The sequence below is a fragment of the Pituophis catenifer genome, unplaced genomic scaffold (assembly GCF_029215685.1).
Source record: "Pituophis catenifer annectens isolate HBS135680 unplaced genomic scaffold, rPitCat1.0.hap2 SCAF_8, whole genome shotgun sequence".
Taxonomy (NCBI): Eukaryota; Metazoa; Chordata; class Lepidosauria; order Squamata; family Colubridae; genus Pituophis; species Pituophis catenifer.
In genome coordinates this window covers 19,096,689-19,116,383 of record NW_027256888.1, presented here as the reverse complement: position 1 = coordinate 19,116,383, position 19,695 = coordinate 19,096,689, and the positions used below count along the sequence as shown (strand labels likewise).

Sequence of the window (19,695 nt, the reverse complement as noted above, 5' to 3'; positions counted from 1 at the left end):
TTAGTTAAAAGTGTAATAAGTTAATTGAGCACAATTGTTGTGATCACTGCCTGTGAGTTTAATTCCCAAGGACATTAAAAACAATTTGGCAACAGAACATAAACAGAATCCGTGGTTTGGGAGTGGGCTGCAAGATGTCTGTTCCTGGTTTAAAGGGTCAATATGATTTCTGTTTTTCCCCAGTATGTCTTCTCTACTATATTATTGGTACAGAGATTATCAATGATATTGTCAGAGTTTGTTGTAGCTCACACAATCAGACAATTCAGCAGGATTCAATTTATATATAAGAAACTACTTTATATACAATACCAAACAGCAGAAATCAGCATACAAAATCAGGAATACAGAAAAAATATTCATAGAAGCAAATCATTATAGAATAGAGAGATACAGAGGCTAATATATTGTACAGCGGCAAGTATTACAGAGGCCAAACCAACTCTTATATACAGTTCAGCAAGTCTAAGACACGCCCAGACTCCAAACTGTCTCTTATGGCCCCATACAAACAAATATGTTTGTTTGTAGGTTTCTGTTTCCAGACTGTCCCCGTTGGCTGACCTGTTACCATGTCTATTCCAGTCTATGAACATTCATACTCTGACAGATATCATTTGAAAAGCCTTAGAACAGTGGCCCTGAAACCTTTCCGGTTCTGCAGGCCAGCAGTGGCAGGAAGGGAAGGGAGGAGGGGATGGCTTTGCATCCTGCCACTTGCATGGCCTAGTTCCCAACGGATCATAGACCGGGGGTTGGGGACCCCTGCCTTAGAACATTTAAATGTGAATATCTTCTTTATTATTTATGGTCCCAGATCAATAAAAATGTGAATGTAATCTTTTAAAGAAAAGACACTCATAATATTCAAGAAGGTGAATACATATAGAATGGAAGGCTTATTTTTTAAATATGGTGTTACTCAGTTCCAATTCACTGGATTGCTTTTTTTTTTTTTTTTAATTTGATTTATATGCCGCCCTTCTCCGAAGACTCAGGGCGGCTTACAATGTGCTCAGCAATAGCCTTCATCCTTTTGTATATTTATACAAAGTCAGCTTATTGCCCCCACAAACTGGGTCCTCATTTCACCTACCTTAGAAAGGATGGAAGGCTGAGTCAACCTTGAGCCTTGGCGAGATTCGAACCCTGCAGTAATTGCAGGCAGCTGGTCTTAAGCAGCTTAATAACAGGGTGCCTTAAACCCTTGTACTACCAATGCTTAAATAACTTTTATGTACCTTAAATATTAACACTCTCTCATTTTTATTTCTAGGATTGAATCCAATGACTTGCCACTGCTGGCTGCTATAGCAAGTACTCATTCACCATATGTAGCTCAAATACTCCTTTAAACTGCAAATAAACTCTGTCCTCTCAAAGATTTGGGAGTGAATAATAGATACAACAGAAGAGAGTTTGTGACAGCAGTTCATTACGTCTCATTTGGTTTCCTGCCTTTTATATGGATATTTATCAGTGGATTTTTAGTTTACATGATATAAAAGGTATTCAGAGTTTTTATATTGTTTATGCATCCTTGTATTTTAATGAATGAAAGGATTAAACATTAATGATGGATACATTGTTTATGTATAGCAGCCAACTAAACAGATTATCAAAAATACAATTTCCTTCTTTTGCATTTGTCATATTTTTCTGAATTTCTTCAATAAGGGGTTCTAAGCAAATAGTTTAAACATATACTTTCCTTTGTCTATATAAACAAGACAATAAACCAATATATTTGTCTGGACAGAACTGCTTCTCTTCAGAAGAAGGGTTCAGAATTCAGCTACTAGGTAACAACTTGATTAGGTGGCTAGTTCTTCAAATGGGCAAAGAAAGTCAAAAGTTTTATTCAAAAAAGAAGAAGAGTAGGAGGAGGAAGAAGAAGAAGAAATAATTTTGTGTTATCAGTAGATAAAAGTGGGGGGAAATTGGCGTACGCCTGCTTCAAATTTAGCTTATTGCAAATGCTACCTCTTAAAAGCCTCATCTTCAATTCTAATTTCTGGGACATGTGAAAAAGTAGACAAAATGTGGAAATTTATCCTGTGCTACCAGCAAAAATGAAAGTGTAGAAACAATATAGTTATAAACCTGCATAAACTCTGGATAGTTTATTTTAAATGATAATTATATCATTGCCCTGATAATTCTAGCTAAACTCTATAAACAGGATTCACCTTTAAAGTAAATGATTGAAATGTTCAGAAGAAATTACAGAGTGGTTATGTGGGAAGAGAGGTAAATATAATAACAATCACTCAGTAATTAATTAGGATAACTACAGATACATGAACAATCCTACAGAATGTTTTATACTAACTTTTCAGTGCCTTGAATCTAGAAGAATTTATGAGACCAGGCATATGATATTCATCCCTATTCGTCTAAAGTAATACATGCATCTCTATGCCTGTACATCATTGTTTTGAAATATAGGGTTTTACTTGGCTTGGGGATAAGAACCCTGTAGCCTTTCCATTGTTGTATCCACTATCAATATTGCCCCTAGTGAAGGATGCTGAAAGTTGTAATTCAGCTATATGGGAACTATTATCTTCCTATCCCTGTTTTAAGGCATAAGGTTCAGTATAGAAGCTGTAACGTTTATCGAGTACTTTGAATTATCATGACAAGTTAGAAGGGAGTGTTTTAAGAAGGCTCCCAAATGGTTCAGTGATGAGATTATTTTATTCTTATTCTTCTAATAACATTTCTGTATTGGACTGAGCAATACTACATAAAGGTATAAAGTGCTGACAACATAAGTAGTGCTGGTAATTTTTGATGCAAAGTTTATCCATGCAATGACTTAATATTATATCATGTCCTTGTTTTTCCTTTTTATTTATTGTTCAGCTTATCAAAGCTTTCATTACAACATTTAATCCTTTGAGATTTTGACATTCCTAATTTATAACATCTAGACATGTATCCTTAGCATTATTCCCTACATGTTATTATACCTGCTGCAAACCACCCTTTAAAAAAAGAGGAAGAAACATTATCTCTTTCTAAATTGAGGCTCCATTATGAAAAGTAAAATACTGGGGCTAGTTTTTAAATTTCATTACATACTGTACCTTTTCAGGATATACATTCTATTTGCATTAATGGTATATTAACCCAAATATAAGATAATATTATCTAATAATATATTTTTCAGCACTTCAAGCTGCATTTACTCTAGTGCAATTTATTTGAGACGACCTTGAAACTTGACAATATTAGTAGATAAACTTTGTTTAAAAAAAAGTATTGATAGCTTCCATCATATTTAATTGAAAAATAACTTAGATTAGAATGGTGTTTTTAGGGAAAATAAACTTTCCACCTTAACTAATACTACCTCAGTTAACTGAATAAATTGCTACTAAGGTGAATCTCAAATTTCTGCTTTTGTTGAAGAATTGTGCTCAAGCATTTGCAAGACAGAAGCTATAGTATATCTATGATTATTCATGGATGATTTTTATTAGCATGCTTTAGTGTAGGTGTAAACTGATAAATGTGCAGGAGAAAAACTGAAACTGACATAATAGAAATAGTATCCTCAATTTAAAAGATTCTCAAATTTTTAAATGGTATAACAGTATTTTATATGTAAAACAAAAATAAGCAAACTTGGTAGAGTAAGGGTAGGATTCTGAAAATGGGCCATATTTTTTCAGATATCCATAGGTTATATTTTCCAGCATAAAGCATGGGTGTTCTTTTAAGAATGGAAGCAGAAAGAAATATTGTTAGCTTATTTTAAAAATGTGGATAAGTAATTTGTAATATAGGTAGTCCTTGACTTACTACCACAACCGAGCCCAACATTTCTGTTGCTAAGTTAGACATTTGTTAAGTGATTTATGCCCTATTTTTGCAGTAGCACTTAGACTTATATACTGCTTCATCATGCTTTACAGCACTCTCTAAGCAGTTTACAGAGTCAGCCTATTGCCTCCAACAATCTGGGTCCTCATTTTACTGATCTTGGAAGGATGGATGACTGAGTCAACCTTGAGCTAGGGAGAATTGAACTGCTGGCAGTCAGCTGAATTAGCCTGCAATACTGCATTCTAACCACTGCGCCACCATGGCTCTTTTTTTACAACCTTTCTTAACACAGTTGTCAAGTGAATCACTGCAGTTACTAAGCTAGTAACACGGTTGTTAAGTGAATCTGGCTTCTCCATTGACTTTGCTTGTCAAAAGGTGGTCATAAATATGAACTAGTTGCCAAGCGGCCAAATTTTGATCACATGACCATGGGAACGCTGCAGTGGTCATAAGTGTGAAAAACAGTCATAGGTCACTTTTATAGGTCATAAGTCACTGACCCATTGTAGCTTTGAACAGTCACTATATGAATTGCAAGTCGAGGACTGCCTGTATAAATAAATGCATTTAAAATTTTTGTATGTTGATGTCTAATATTTAAAGACTTGCCATATTCTGGGAATCTCATTTGAAATGAACTGTTCTGGAACTGATAAGTGTTGAAGAGGAGTGGACTTTCAAAATACCAGCATAAATAGCTGTTTTTCCAAGCACAACAACTTTTTCACAAACTGGGTCAATAAACTGGATTACTTGAGTTAAGTAATACGTTACTTATTAAGGAAAGACACAGAGTTCTATAGGATATCTCCAGAGAGAGTGTGCAAGTCCTACATGTGAGTATGGGTACTAGTGTCAAACTGGAAGCTTCTTACTGTGGTTATAAATGAGCAGTCATCATGTGTCAAGGGGGGGATTATTGCAATAACTTGTATTTGTGAATAAACTAATACTAAAATACTGTTTTTCTATTCTTTTCCACTATCAGACTGACAGGATTATTTTGTACCTGCTTCTAACAGAGGGGTGTGTGGAATAGATCCTTATTTTCTATAGTTTCGTAATTTATGGCAGCCAAGCTAAGAGCTACAGTGTTAGCAAATTAAGAAATGTTACCTTAAGCAAGACTGTACATATTCAATATGTTTGTAAGTCTTCACTGCTTGATTTCAGTTTGTATCTCCTCGGTGGTCAGAAGTCAGATTGTAAAGTGCAGATGCAAACTAATTAGAGAAGTGCAGAAAATCAGAAGTGTGCACATTAAATTGCAAACAGACAAGACGTGAGCTGAGTAATAGTATCACTGCTTGACCTTCTCTAAATTGAAAGTGTATTATAATTTTGTTTTTCTCCCATCAGAAGATCTTCAGCTGGTTTGTCAAAAATTGTGTGGCAAAAAGAGCCCTCTTGATTATCACGTTGGCATGCTAGTCCTGCATAAGCAGGAGAATATTTGATGACCATGTTCAACCTAACAGCCACTTGTCTGAAATGGTAAAGGGTCTCCTGCTTAAGCAGGGGATTGGACTAGATAGAAGACCTCCAAGGTCCCTTCCAGCTCTATTCTGATTGATTGAACCCCCAAGGGCAGTCTGAGATAAGATGTATTAGGAAGAATAGATGCTGTATGAATGTTCTTAAGCATTATAGAATGAATAAATCAAGGCAGGCAGGTATTTGTGCTCATTTACTACACTTTTGCAAAGACTAGCTAGCTCTTTTATCAGTTATGTCTGTATTACTGTATGTATTACATTTTAATATAACTTTTATAGATATTTCATGGTGAGCATGATTGATGCCCCTTAAATAATTCGGAAAGAAGAAAATTGCACTGAATTATAATGGTTTTCACATTACAATCTAATGCTTTATGAGAATTTAAAAAAAAATATATTTTAATAGAATTCTTTATTGGCAAAGTGTGATTGGACACACAAGGAATTTGTCTTCGGTGCATAAACTCTCAGTGTACATAAAAGCTTTAAGTGATAAAATTATGATCATAGTCATAAAAATACATTCATAAATCATAAGATACAACACTTTGTGATAGTCATAGGATACTAAATAAGCAATCAATATAAATCATACCAGGAAACTAAATAAAACAATATAAATTGTAAAGATACAAGAACAAAGTTATAGTCGTAAGTAGAAAAGGAGATAGGTAATAGGAAAGATGAGAATAATAGTAATACAGGTTTACTAAATAGTTTTTTTTTTATTTAAAAAGTTTTAACAATCATTACAACAATTTTCCGTAATCTGTAATTATGCCTAACAGAAAGAATTGTGGAGTAAATTTTACCTTCTTTTTGAGAATATTTTGAATAATCCACCATATTTTTATCCAAAATGCCTTAATTTTTTTGCACGTCCACCATATATGATAATACGTGGCATCATCACATTCACATCTCCAACACTTAGGTTGCACACTTGGATACATACAGGCTAGCTTTTTAGGATCCAGATGCTATCTATAAAACATTTTATAAAAATTCTCTCTTTAAGTTTTGGGCTTGCGTGAACTTCACATTTCTAACCCATATTTTTTCCCATGTTTCCATCATTATTGGTTCTTCAATATTTTGTGCCCACTTTATCATACAGTCCTTAACTAATTCCGTTTCTGAATCTATTTCTAGCAACACATTATACAACCTTTTTATATGCATTTGACTTTGATCTCTAATCTGTTTTACCAAGTTCTCCTCATTTTGCCTCTCCATCTAGCTTGCAACTGTACATATTGAAACCATGTTCGAATTGTCCTTTCTTCTCTTAGTTGATTCAAATATTTTAATTGTAGTATACCTCTTTCCTTGTTAAGAAGCTCTTTATATGTAATCACATCCTGCCTTTGCTCTACACTTATATTCTCTATCGCGTGTCTGGGTATTGCCCACAATGGTAACTTCTCGTTTAGTTTATACTTGTACTTTTTCCAGACACGCCATAGAGCATTCCTTAATATATGACTTTTAAAAGTCTTGTCCACTTTCTTATCATATAATAAATAAGCATGCCACCCGTAAACCAAATCATATCCCTCAATATTCAATATTCTTTCTTCTGTTAAATTTATCCAATCACTCATTGCTGATAGAACAGCTGCCTCATAATAAAGTCTTAAGTTAGGCATTTTGAGACCTCCTCTTTCACGTGTATCCTGCATTATTTTTTGTTTTATTCTCGGTCTCTTCCCTGCCGAAACAAAATTATTAATACCCTTCTGCCATATCTTCAAATTCTCATCTTTTTTAAGTATTGGTATCATTTGAAAAAGAAACAAAAACTTAGGCAAAACATTCATTTTTACTGCTGCTATTCTTCCTAGCAAGGATAATTGTAATTTTTTCCAGTTTTCCATCTCTCTCTGTATTTTTTGCCACAACGGATCATAATTATACTTAAATAATTTCGCATTTGATGTCATAATATAGATCCCTAAATACTTAACTTTTTTTACAATTTCAAATCCTGTTAGTCTTTCTAATTCTTCTTTTTGATTTATAGTCATATTTTTAGTTATTATCTTCGTTTTCCCTGCATTTATTTTAAATCCAGATACTTGTCCATATTGATTAATTATATCCATTAGACCTACAACCGACTGTAATGGTTGGGTTAAAGTAACAACCAAGTCATCTGTGAATGCTCGTAATCTATAGTCATGCTGCCTAATTTTAATTCCACTTATTTTGTCCGAGCCACGTATCTTACTTAACAAAAATTCCAAAGTCAAAATAAACAATAATGGAGACAAAGGGCATCCTTGTCTTGTTCCTTTTTCTATATTAAAAGTGTCTGTTAAACTACCATTAATTATTATTTGCGCTGTTTGTTTCTGATATATTGCCTTAATAGATTTTGTGAAATGTTCCCCAAACTGCATCTTTTCTATTATTCTCAATAAAAATTGCCAATTCAATCGATCAAATGCTTTCTCTGCATCAAGAAATATCAGCATCACAGGGATTTGGTGGGTCTTCCCCAAATATTCCAATAGGTTAACAACTTGCCTTACATTACTCTTCATTTGTCTACCATTTATAAAACCAGTTTGATCATTATGAATCATTTGTTGCATGACTGTCATTAACCTATTTGCTAATATTTTAGCAAAAATCTTGTAATCTGTATTTAAGAGTGATATGGGCCTATAATTTTTTGACTGGGTGTGGTCTTGCTCCTCCTTTGGAATCAAAGAAATATAAGCTGTCCTCCAAGATGGGGGTACATCTTCTCCATATTGTATATTAGTAAATAATTCTTTAAGTGATCCCACCATTACTAACTGAAGATGTTTATAATAAGCAGCTGTCAAGCCATCTGTCCCAGGAGCTTTACCCACTTTCAACTGCTTAATTGCAGACATAATCTCCTCAGTGGTTATTGGTTGATTTAAACCCTCCCTTTGCTCTTTTGTAATTGTAAGAATATACTCTTTCTGTAGATATCTATCTATATCTGTACCTTGAATTTTATCACCAGCATACAACCTCGTATAAAATTCTAAAAATGCTTTTTTAATCATATTTTGCTGATAAACCTCTTTACCTTTATATTCTATTTTCTCTATGGTCCGTGACTTTTGTTTTTTCCTTAACAAATATGCTAACCACCTCCCTGGTTTATTAGTATTACTCTCCTCTTTTGTGGTGAATTTAGGCCATTAACATTCCAGGTCAAAAATCTAGTTGCCATTCTTGGCCCTCTGAAGCACTGAATCTCCATGCATTTTACTTTTTGGTCTTGCTCCTCCCACTGCTTCTGTTTTTGTAGTATCTTGAATCATTCAAAGTTGCTGCACTCTTAATTCTTCTTGACGCTTGGCTGCCGCTCGAGTCTGTCTTTGATCCTTAGGTTCTTCTATCTCCAAAGCTTGAACAGTAGTTGAAAATTGTATTAATTCTTCTTGAATAATCAAATCACCCTTTTGGGCCTGTGCCAACAATTCTTCTTTCTCCCCTTTTCTTGCCCCCTCTATTTCCGTCTTCCTTCTAACTTCCTGGGGCTGAGGGCATCCAGCCTTTAATACATTGGTATAGAAATCTCTTGCCTTCCACACTGAATTGAGACGGTATCTTTCTCCTGAATAATTCACCACTAGACCAGCTGGAACTTCCCATCTATACTGTATCTGACGGTATCTCAGTTCTTCCACCAGAAAGGCATAATCCTTTCTGGTTCTCAACATTTTGGGGGGAATTTCTTTCAGTGTTAAAACCCCCTGCCCCTGCACTTGAAGTGTATTTTTAAAAGTGATTTGTAGGATTTCATTGCGTAATCTCCTTGTTGTAAAATAAACTACAAAGTCTCTTGGTAGATGTTTCTGTCTGGCCACCCATGAATTGACACGATAAATTTTGTCAATTTGCCATTCAAAATTTGCTTTTTGATCTTCCATTATCTGTGCAAATGCTTCTGAAAAGATCTCTCAAATTCTCTTGCTTATTTTCCTTGAGGCCTCTTATTCTCAGAGCAAATTCCATGTCTCTATATTGTATCATTATCACATCCGCCTCTGCTCTTTCCATCTTGTCCTCGACCTCCCCCATTTTATTTTCCAAGTTCTCATTAGACTGCTTAATTTCTTCCACTTTTTTATCTATTTCTTCAATGTGTCCTGCCAATCCTTGTACTGCCATAATAATATCTTCTCTAATTTCTTGGTTTCGTTTTTGAATAGTCTCTTTGACCTGAGCTATTTCTTCAGCAACTTCTCGAGTTTGTTCCTGAAACATTGAAGCAATTTTTTTTTCTGTAACAGAGGCTTGTGTTTTGAGGGCTTCCTGCAACATTTCAAATGTTAATATTGTTGGAACAGAGAGAGATTGCAATCTGGACGTTTGAGCTAGCAAAGTCCCAGCACTTTTGGGGACAATAGCCCTGATGTTTATTCAAATGTTGTTTGCAGGAGTGGTCGCGGCGTCTTCTTCTGCTTGAAGCAGAAACATCCCGGATCCGGAGCTCTGTTGGGCTTCCAGGGAGCTCTCACCCTTTGAGCCCCAGAATTGTTCCTGGGGCTCCTTGGGGAGCTCTACCTACGCCCATCTGCTCTCTTCCTCCCCTTTTCCTGGGGAGAAATTTTTCAAGCTGCTAGACAGCTAATTTGCGTTGTTCTAGCGGCTTTACGAGATCGCGGGGCTGGCGCTCAAGAAAAGAGCGTCCTCGGCGCCTGCGGTGCCACTGGAAGTCAGGCTTACTAAATAGTTTGACAGTGTTGTGGGAATTAGTTGTTTAGCAGAGTGATGGTATGGAGGAAAAAACTAATTAATGTAACAATGCCTCAATTTGATTTGCAACGAATATGCTTTGATAGACCTCAGTTTATTAATATTTTTTTCTTTAAAACATCTCTATTTAACATCTAAACCCTGAAAAATCCATAAAGACATACTAGGCCAGTGAATGATCAACAGGTAAAAGTAAGACTTTGTATTATTACTGCATCCATGAAAGAAACTTTCTGAATGGAACTATAAGATATGCAAGGTGGGGTTGTTGTGGGGGAGGCGGGGAGTCACAGCTAAACAGATTGACCAGCAGAGTTAAAAAGCTTTGACCTACTTGGAGGAGGACATAAGATTAGCTTAATGACATATTAGTAATCTGTATGCTGGCAAACTATCATTAAATGACATGCATCTGTTTCTTGTTGAGACCCTGAGCTGCTGCTGAGGGTGAGGATGTTTTGAAGAACTGCAGATAATGAAATGCATATAGCCAGCAATTTAGCAAGGTCAGGATCTTTAGAAATAAATTGGATTTCTTACATCCAGTGTTACAACAATCTGCCAAAAGTCTATATGATATGGGAATCCTCTGGATAGAGGATTTCTAAAAAAATAGTACCTTAACTGAGACTAAATGCCAGAAAAAAATGTATTTTATATATTAAGATATATAAGGTTTTGAGCACTTAATCTAAGTCTGCTGAGAATTATCACTGTATTTTAAAAGTTCACATTTTTCAAAAAAAGATGTTTTAGTTACGGTAATTGCACAGCTTTAGGTTTTAAATCTAAAATACATGTTCTGCCACTATTATATTATCTTGAAATTTGTAATGTTATTTATGACATTTTGTTTTTTGAACTTTTTTCTACACTAAATAAATTGTATGGGGTAATTTAGACCTTAGAATTGATGGAGAAATAGCTATATGAAAGATTTGGATGGATAGTAGGAGTTTTCCTTTGATTATTAGATAATAATGAGTTCTAATCATTTTTAATGTTACAACAAACATTTTTTATTATCCCCTACTAGCTGTATTTACAATGACATTAATATTTTGATTTGGGCTGAGGTATTTTCATCCTTAGAGACACTTGCATTATTAGAGTGGATCGCTAAATTCTATAAGACCAAATGCCCACAATCGGTCATTACAAATATTTGTTAATATATTGGTTTGATATAAAGTCTGGATGGAATAAAGAACTGGAAACCACCATTTTATTTAAATAATGGGAAAATATTGTAACCTGAGTATCAAAATCTCACTAGATTTCAGTTTATACAGCAAAAAATATTTTGGTTATATTGCATGGCATGGGTCCATCCCATTGGGATTGGGTTGTCCCACCCATGCTGGCAGAGGAGGCATGCTATGGGCTTCATTGGTCCAACTATTCCAGCTAGCAGGCTCCAGGAAAAGGGCCTTCTCTGCCATTGTGTCTGCCTCCTGGAACATCAAGCCCCCAATATGAGGTCGGCCCCAACCCTCCTACAACCCTCCTAACCTTTCATAAGAGCCTAAAGACTTGTCTCTGCCAGGTAGCAGCCCACCGGGGGAGCATCGCAGTGGAGGTAGTTGATTGATTAACAAGGATCCCACCTCTTCCTCACCGTGCTCCTGCCCTCCCCATCTGTAATTGGATCATAGTGTTTGGTATTTATGTTACCCTGTGGTAAGATGGGAGACCAATAAATGTTATAAATAAATAAATATTTGATCCCATTTTGTTTGTACAGAAAAATAATGAGCAAATCATTGTGTTGTTGCAGATGTAGCCAGAATATTGCTTAATTGAAACATGATTTTCTTTTCCTTTTTTAAAATATTTTCTTTTATTTTAAATACAAATAATACAAACATAGTACATATACATCTAAATACAAAAAAAGGGAAAAAAATACAAATATTACAGTGCACCCCCACCCTTGGAGACCATTTCCCCCCCTTATATTTCTTCTTTTATAACAACTAAAAGATATACAATATATTCCAATTGTGCCTTTATCCCCTCCAAAACAACATATATTCTTAGTAGGTTTATTCCCTTTGCCTTCCACCAACACTGATTTTATAAAATCCCCCCATATTTCATTGTAATTGCTTTGATCATCCCTTTTTTAAATTTAATTTCTGTTAATTTATCATTTGTTGCCATACTCCAAATTTCATTATATCACTCATTTTTTTGAATATCCCAATTTCGTCCCCAACATTTAGCCATCACTAATCTAGCTGCCATTATCAAATGAAACATGGTTTTCGATGTCCTAAATTTTTTATGTTCTGAGAAGAAATATTCAGATATTAATGTGACCTTGGGACAAGATTTAATACTTCCAGACATTCGTATTCTTTTCAACTGTTACATGAAAATTGATTTCCCTGTATTTACTGCTAAAAGGTAGTCCTTTAATACTGGAAAGGGAAATTTACAGCCCAAATTACTCAGTGGATTGAAGACCTGATAATGATGTTACAATAATGAAGCTGCTTAAAGATTTAAGTTATATAAAGACATTTAAAATAAAATATGGTTATTCTTTATTGAAACTTGTGGATGGGTGGGTGGGTGGATGGCGAAAGTGAGTGGGAGGGAGGGAGAAAACCCCAATACTTGTGTGTGGCTTTTTTCCTCTGTTTTTGTTAATGTTTTTTCTTTGTTCTGTTTTTAAAAAGAGAAAGAAAGATCACCCCGGAATTGTTTTTGGGTTGCAGCTTAAATGAAAGGTTAAATTATACAACATATATGAAATTAACATTAATTACCAATATGTTAGCAAGGCACATAATAAGTATGGTAAAATTGATCCTTCAGCTTGATTTTTCCCCTTGATTTTGGTTTTGGTTTTAGTTTGGTTTTATTTGATTTAAGTTTAGTGGGCAACTCAAATTCCACAGTGCACTCTTGAGTTCCATCAGATTTATTGCTGTATTATTTGTGTATCAGTATACATAGCTGTGAATAGGTTTTAGATAGATTTTAAGATTTACTTTGATCTATCTCAGAGTGGCGTAGCAGTAATAGTTTGGACAATCATCTTAGTCCAAAAACATAGCAAGAATGGGTCTCTTGATCTATCATGTTTTGGAGAAAGTGGAATCAGTGGGGAAATGCAGATTGTCCATTTTTTTAATGAAATAGAATAAAACAAAATGTTAAAAAGTTATGATATTTACGTAGATACTTACCAAGCACATCTAAATTATATTAAAGTTACCAAAATATTTTTACAATCCCCAAGGCATGTCACAACTTTTGAACACCCCTAATGTTTGGAAATTGAAAGTTGAAAAATTTGACACCCCCTATGAAGCACGCGTGTCACTTCTGCCAGCACATCCTGTAAATAAATGGGAGCAAGTGTTTGCTGGCATGTAATACCAGAAAAAGATGAAGCTTTGTGGAATTGCTGACAGGTGCAATATATGTGCCCCTATGTGTTCTAAATGATATTTTCCCTTCAAATGAGAGTTGTGCACACATTCAAAAGCAGAACAGAATTACTGTAATTGTGGGACTGCTGAAGGTTTTGATTGTCTTTTGTTTGGTTCATTGAAATCTTGCATTTGAAATAATTTCAGTATAAATAAAGAATGATGTTTTATTTGAATCTTAACATGCATATAAAGTACGACAAGGAATACAACAGTTATGATCAAATAGTCACCTAGGTAATAATTTTCTTTTTAGTTTTTATTAATAGTAGACATGCTTACTGGAAATGGACAAGGAGAACAAAAGCTTCCCCACTCTATGTGAACAGTGAAAACTGGATGATTGATAGTAATAGAATTCAATAGAAAACCATAGAAGAGAATTACCCCTCTTCCCCCCACCAACTTTATGAGCAGCTAATATTTGCTTTAAAAAAGACTGCTATATTTTATCCTAAGAAGTGGTTACTAATGACGTGATCCTAATGAGAGATGGTACCATTGTTTAGTATTTCCTGGGATAATTGGGGTGTGGTTTTGATGGTTTTTTGTTTTTGTTTTGCTAGTAGTAACCTTTCCCAAAATCTTTCTCATTTTCAAATATGGTAATGGAACTAGAAAAATGCCTCTTGAGACGTTCTTAAACCCTGTTGTAGAGAATAAAGTGCTAATTCTGCTTTTTAAAATAAACCTGTACTTGCTCTCTTAATAATTTTCTAGCCAACTAATGAAATTCATGATCGCAATTTACTGTTTACTTTCTAGGTTGCTTCATGCAGCAAATTCAGCAGAATTCTTCCTCTAAATCTACAAGATAAGCAGTAAGCAATTATTTGGCACTGAAAGCAAGAATATGCTTCTTGTTTATTCAGCGTCTATAGTTTTTGCAAGTGGCTTTTATGAACAAATACTCTTCCCATTTACCAAAGCAGTGAAACTTAGTCTAATTAAAAAAATGCTTGTATTTTTTAACTGAAAAAATTTTCTGTTTTTTTTTCTTTATTGCCATATCATTATATTTGCCTTTTTTCCAAAAAAACCTGTAACCATACACATGTGTAAAAGGACATTCCTTATCTGTTTCTGCATACATGGAGTAAGCCAGTGTTTCCCAAACTTGGCTATTTTAAGATTCATGGACTTCAACTCCCAGAATTCCCCAGCCAGTATGCCTGGTTGAGGAATTCTGGGAGTTGAAGTCCATACATCTTCAAAGGGTCAAGTTTGGGAAACACTGGAGTAAGCCTTTATTTAATTATTTTTGTCACTTACCGTACATATAAAATGAAGGTGGGATAAAAACGAAATAAATAAACCTTGGCTAATAATACCATTATGAGCAGCTCAGGATTATAGGTAGTTCTTAACTTACAACCGTTAGTTTAACAACAGTTGAAAGTTACAGTGGCTGTGGGAAAAAAATTATTGACAACTTGTATTCTCACAACCATTGCAGCACCCATGCAGTCACATGATTGCACATATGAATGATTTCTTTAAGCTGAAAAATTGACATATTATGGCAGTTTGGGGGGAGGGGAATGGCGCCGTGCTGTGATATCACAGGCCACATGGTGATTACTGCTAATGGAATTCAGCTGGTCTTCAGGGATGAAATCTTATGTTTCTCTTTGCAAACAGCATTCCCTTCCGTCCGTCCCCAAAAAATTGTATGGCAAGGACTCCTAGGGTGAAAAAATCATTTATTTGGCCAAAGGTATATCAGATGGGAAGCTTTTTTTAATTTTCTTCCCAGCTTTGTTTTCTTTTTTCTTTTTAGCAACTGCTGCAAATATCAAGAGTTCCACAATTGCACATATGCAATTCCTCTTGCATATTTCAGCCTCCATGTTTACAGTAAAGAAAGGAAAAAATACAAAACAAGATGTATTCCTAAAGTTTTGTTTAGAAGAAGCCATAATTATCATTAACATTTATACTTATTACACTAGTCTGTTTGGAGAAAAGTAGTATATACTTGGTGTCTGCATGAGTAATAAATTCAGTATGGAGAAATTGTTACTGGTATACTTGGGATAGCTCTATAATATGAATGCAAAAAGAAATAAGCCATTTCTTTATCTCAACAAAGACTCGGCAGTGAACAATAAAAACAAATATACAAAAATAAAATACATAGCAACCAAGAAAACCAACAATCATCCATATACTGTCTTTCCCCGAAAATAAGACCCTGTCTTATATTTTTTTGAACCCCGAAATAAGTACTTGGCCTTATTTTCGGGGAGGTCCAGGGGTGAAATGCTCCCGGTTCAGACCAGATCGCCGGTAGCAATGGCGACGGGTGGTTCGAAGAACCGGTATCAAAAATCCCTGCGCCCCCCCCCCCCCAACCATGCCCAGCTGAGCCACATCAGAGGCTTTTTTTTTTAACTTTTAAAAGCATTTTTTCTACAACCTCTTCCGACGAAAAATGCTTTTAAAAGTTTACAAAAAAAAGCCTCTGATGATCGCGCAGCTCACCTGGGATCGTCAGAGGCTTTTCAAAGCATTTTTTTCTGCAACCTCTTGGCCGAAAAGGTGGTAAAAAAAATGCTTTGAAAAGTCTCTGACGATCCCAGCTGAGTTGCCTGATTGGCAGAGAGGTATTTTTTTAAAAGCCTCTCTGACTATCCCAGCTGAATTTCCTGATCAGCAGAGGCTTTTCAAAGCATTAGAAAAAATGCTTTGAAAAGTTAAAAAAAAAAAAAAGTTGGCCTTTCCAACCCAGTCACATTACCACCATCCCCCATCAAGCCACGCCCACAGAACCGGTAGTAACAAATTTTACATTTCACCCCTGGGGAGGTCTTATTATTTTGGCATGCGTGGAGCAAAATGGGGGTCCTCTTGCCATCTTACCTGATTTCCAGCTCTGTGTTTAAATATTTTCGGGGAGGGCTTATTTTCAAGGGGAGGCTTATTTTAGCGCATGCACTCAAAATCCTGATTGGGCTTATCAGGAGATGTCTTTATTTTTGGGGAAATAGGATAGTCGGGACAGATCCCTTCATGCACTTGGAGCCCCAGGCCTGAGCATAAAGCCAGGTCTTTGAGGCCTTAGGAAAGGCCAGCAGTGTGAAGACCATCCCAATCTCTGGAAGGAGAATGTTCCAGAGGACAGGCACTATTGCAGAGAAAATTCATCAACTGGGCCCCACCAGCCTGCAGTCCTAAGGTAATGGGAGCTAGAGCATAGCCCTCCTGCTGGATCAGATAGGACTGACAGGAAGAACAGGAAAGAAATGGTCTCCTCAGTAATTATAGCCCCCAAATTTCAATATAGAGAAGAATTATACATTGGATTACCATACCATTCTATTCACTGAGTTTCTTTCCTGAGGACATTACATATGATAATAAATAAATGTATTAAAGCTTTGATGGGAAAGATGGAAATGAGAATTGGGATTAGTTCAAGCATTTTTATAAAAACTGTCCAGCAAGATTATGAACAAGTTCTGTCTCTGCAAGGATGCAGGTACTCTTAATGGCCTAACCCTAAATGCAATGTTACTTTGCTTATCCTAAAGTTCTGCTATTGGTATATGTTCCAAATGTTTACTCCATCCACCAGCCCTCACTTCCACAAGACAACATTTTATAAGACAACTGAAGATGGCATTATACAAGACTACTGAAATTTTACTACTACTCTTATATGATTTATTTATTTTGTCGCATTTCTATGCCACCCAACTCCCAAGGGACTCTTCTATAAGCCACAGGAGAGAGGTAATGTGTAGCTAACTATGCAGTTCGGGTGCTTAGGAACTGTTTCTGTGATGTTATGATGTCACTTTGTCTTCCGCTTTTTCAGTGCTTTGCATAATGACTTCTGAAGGAAATTGAGCATCAATAAGGAACTTCTTGTAGTTTCAATCTGACTAGAGAATAGGGACTTTCTAATTATAACTGATAGAAACATAATTTTACTTAAAAACTTTTGTTTTCATTTTGAGAATTTATTCAGTGAACAGATTAGAAAATTGGAGTGGGGGGGACAGCTGTGATTAGCCGCAGTAAATGTATAACCACTGGTATGTCAGTACTACTAACTAGATAGATCACTGCTAGATATAAAGAAACAGGATGATAAATCAAGTTCATATGATATTAAAAATATCAAGATAAACTATTGCATTAGAATATCTGAATATTTATATATTTTTACATTTTTGATTTTTTGATTTAGCATATGGCAATGTTTTTAAAACTACAGTTGATCATAGTGCTGGATACATTCGATGATATTTCAAATGCAATTAAAATTAGTTGCCAGTATTTTATAGCTATAAATTTTAATATTATTTCAAAGACCATGAACTCTGAGATATTATTATTGGCCTGATCTAAACATGCAGTGACCAACATACTGAAGCACTTACAGTACTAGCCAAAACTGCTAAACTTCGTACTCTGCAGGATTCCCCAGCCTACCACCTTGCGTGTGTTTATTCTGGTTAGATTAAATTGCATTTCTGAATTAAAGCTAACTGCAAACTAAAATCATTTTAATAAACAGAATCTTATATTATGCCCCAGGCTAATAGTTCACTTTGGAAAGCAGTTTATTAATTCATTGCATTCAATTTGTGGTGGGCTATTAACATCTTTTCATTTGCCTTCATTTTTTAGGATGACTTGTGGTATACTTCACTCATTTTATTTTAGTGTTCCATATCCTTACAACAGTAATATAAATATATGAATTTGTTCTATTCGTCGTCTATGTCCTTGTCCTATTTATATTGATGTATACATGCGTATAGTAGGTATTTTGCATAATGTTCCACTTTAGACATCCTGCACCTTATTTATGTGCCTTGTATGAATAGGGAGTGGTGAGAATTACTCGTATGAAACTGCCTTACATTGAGCAAGGTCATTGGTCTGTCTTGACAACAGTTGTCTTAGGGCTTTACAATATCTCTTTGAGAGGGCTTTCATGTCTTAGCCCTAAATGGTCGCCGAAATCCTTTTAAAAGATAAAGACTTCATGAAGTAAGTTTGACATCTGGTAATTAAATAGATATGCATACTTGATTTGCTTTGCAATACAGCTTGCTACTGAATTAGTCTTTCAACTTTATTTTATTTCCAATAGTTTGACTCTACCATGTTTCCCAAGGAATCATGGCACTGCACAATTAAAATTAAAAGTCACTATCAAAACACAATCAATTAACATAAAACCAAGAAAAGCATACATCAACAATAGGATGAAAGCAAATATAAAAATGCATCCAAGGATTGCGTATCAGTCTCCAAATCATCTTTTGAGTAGTTAATCTAGCCTGAAGATTGAGGACTTCTTAATGATTTATTATTGCATAGAGCGTAATTAAAGACAGTATTTGCTGGCATGCCATTGTATCTCCCAGTATGCCTACTGAACTCCAGGTCCAGTTGGGCATCTGTGGAAGACAGAACTGACCTGCAAATGAGTAGCCTCTGTGTTCAACTTTTGGAGAGCACAGAGTATCCAGTTCATGATCTATCTGTCTTCCGTCTGTCATACACACACACAAATACATCTTTGTGAATATTGTGGACCAAAACACTATGCCTATATGAAGTGCTGGAAGACAAAGATAAATGTATATTTTAGCAGAAATCAGTGTAAAAGTCTACTTCTGTTTATGATTGTTTTATTACCAGTAGCATTTTTTTAAAATGGTTTTTCTCCAATTCTGAAAATCCTGTATTTTAGCAAAATGAAAGGAGGCTTGGATCTAAAACATGACACATCCATCCCTCAAGTAATCCTCTTCATACAGAAGAGATCTGTATGAAATGATATATGAAGAAAAAATGTTGGCTGCTCTCTGAGCTGGATTTGTGGTTGCCAATATTTCTTGACTCTAGAAGGTAATATCATCAATGTAGTTTGGAAGTTTTGTGATATATATGTAATAGATAATCCTTTGAGCTCAGTCCAGAAGGCACAATCTGAAAATAAATCCCTCTGTTGGGATGTGAAATAGGGCAATGCATCTGTTTGCAATAGGAGCACACAGGCTACTTGCCTCTGATTTTACCTTATAGAGCAGGGATGTTCAATGTTTAAGACTTATGGACTTCAACTCCCAGAATTCCCTAATCAGAATGGGAGTTGAAGTTCACAACTCTTAAAATTACCAACATTGGAGACCCCTGTTCTAAAGAGC

General features: G+C 35.3%; 1 protein-coding gene across 1 annotated transcript in view; it reads left to right on the top strand.

Annotated features, from left to right (window-relative positions):
* The window catches only part of FNIP2 (folliculin interacting protein 2), a 48,769-nt gene extending 47,351 nt beyond the window's left edge, over nt 1-1,418 (top strand). Inside the window, exon 18 of the mRNA XM_070949030.1 lies at nt 1,277-1,418. Within this exon, the coding sequence (XP_070805131.1) occupies nt 1,277-1,355 (79 nt within the window). The 3' untranslated portion in view covers nt 1,356-1,418. The remainder of the gene's footprint in view (nt 1-1,276) is intronic.
* Nucleotides 1,419-19,695: the final 18,277 nt, after the last annotated feature.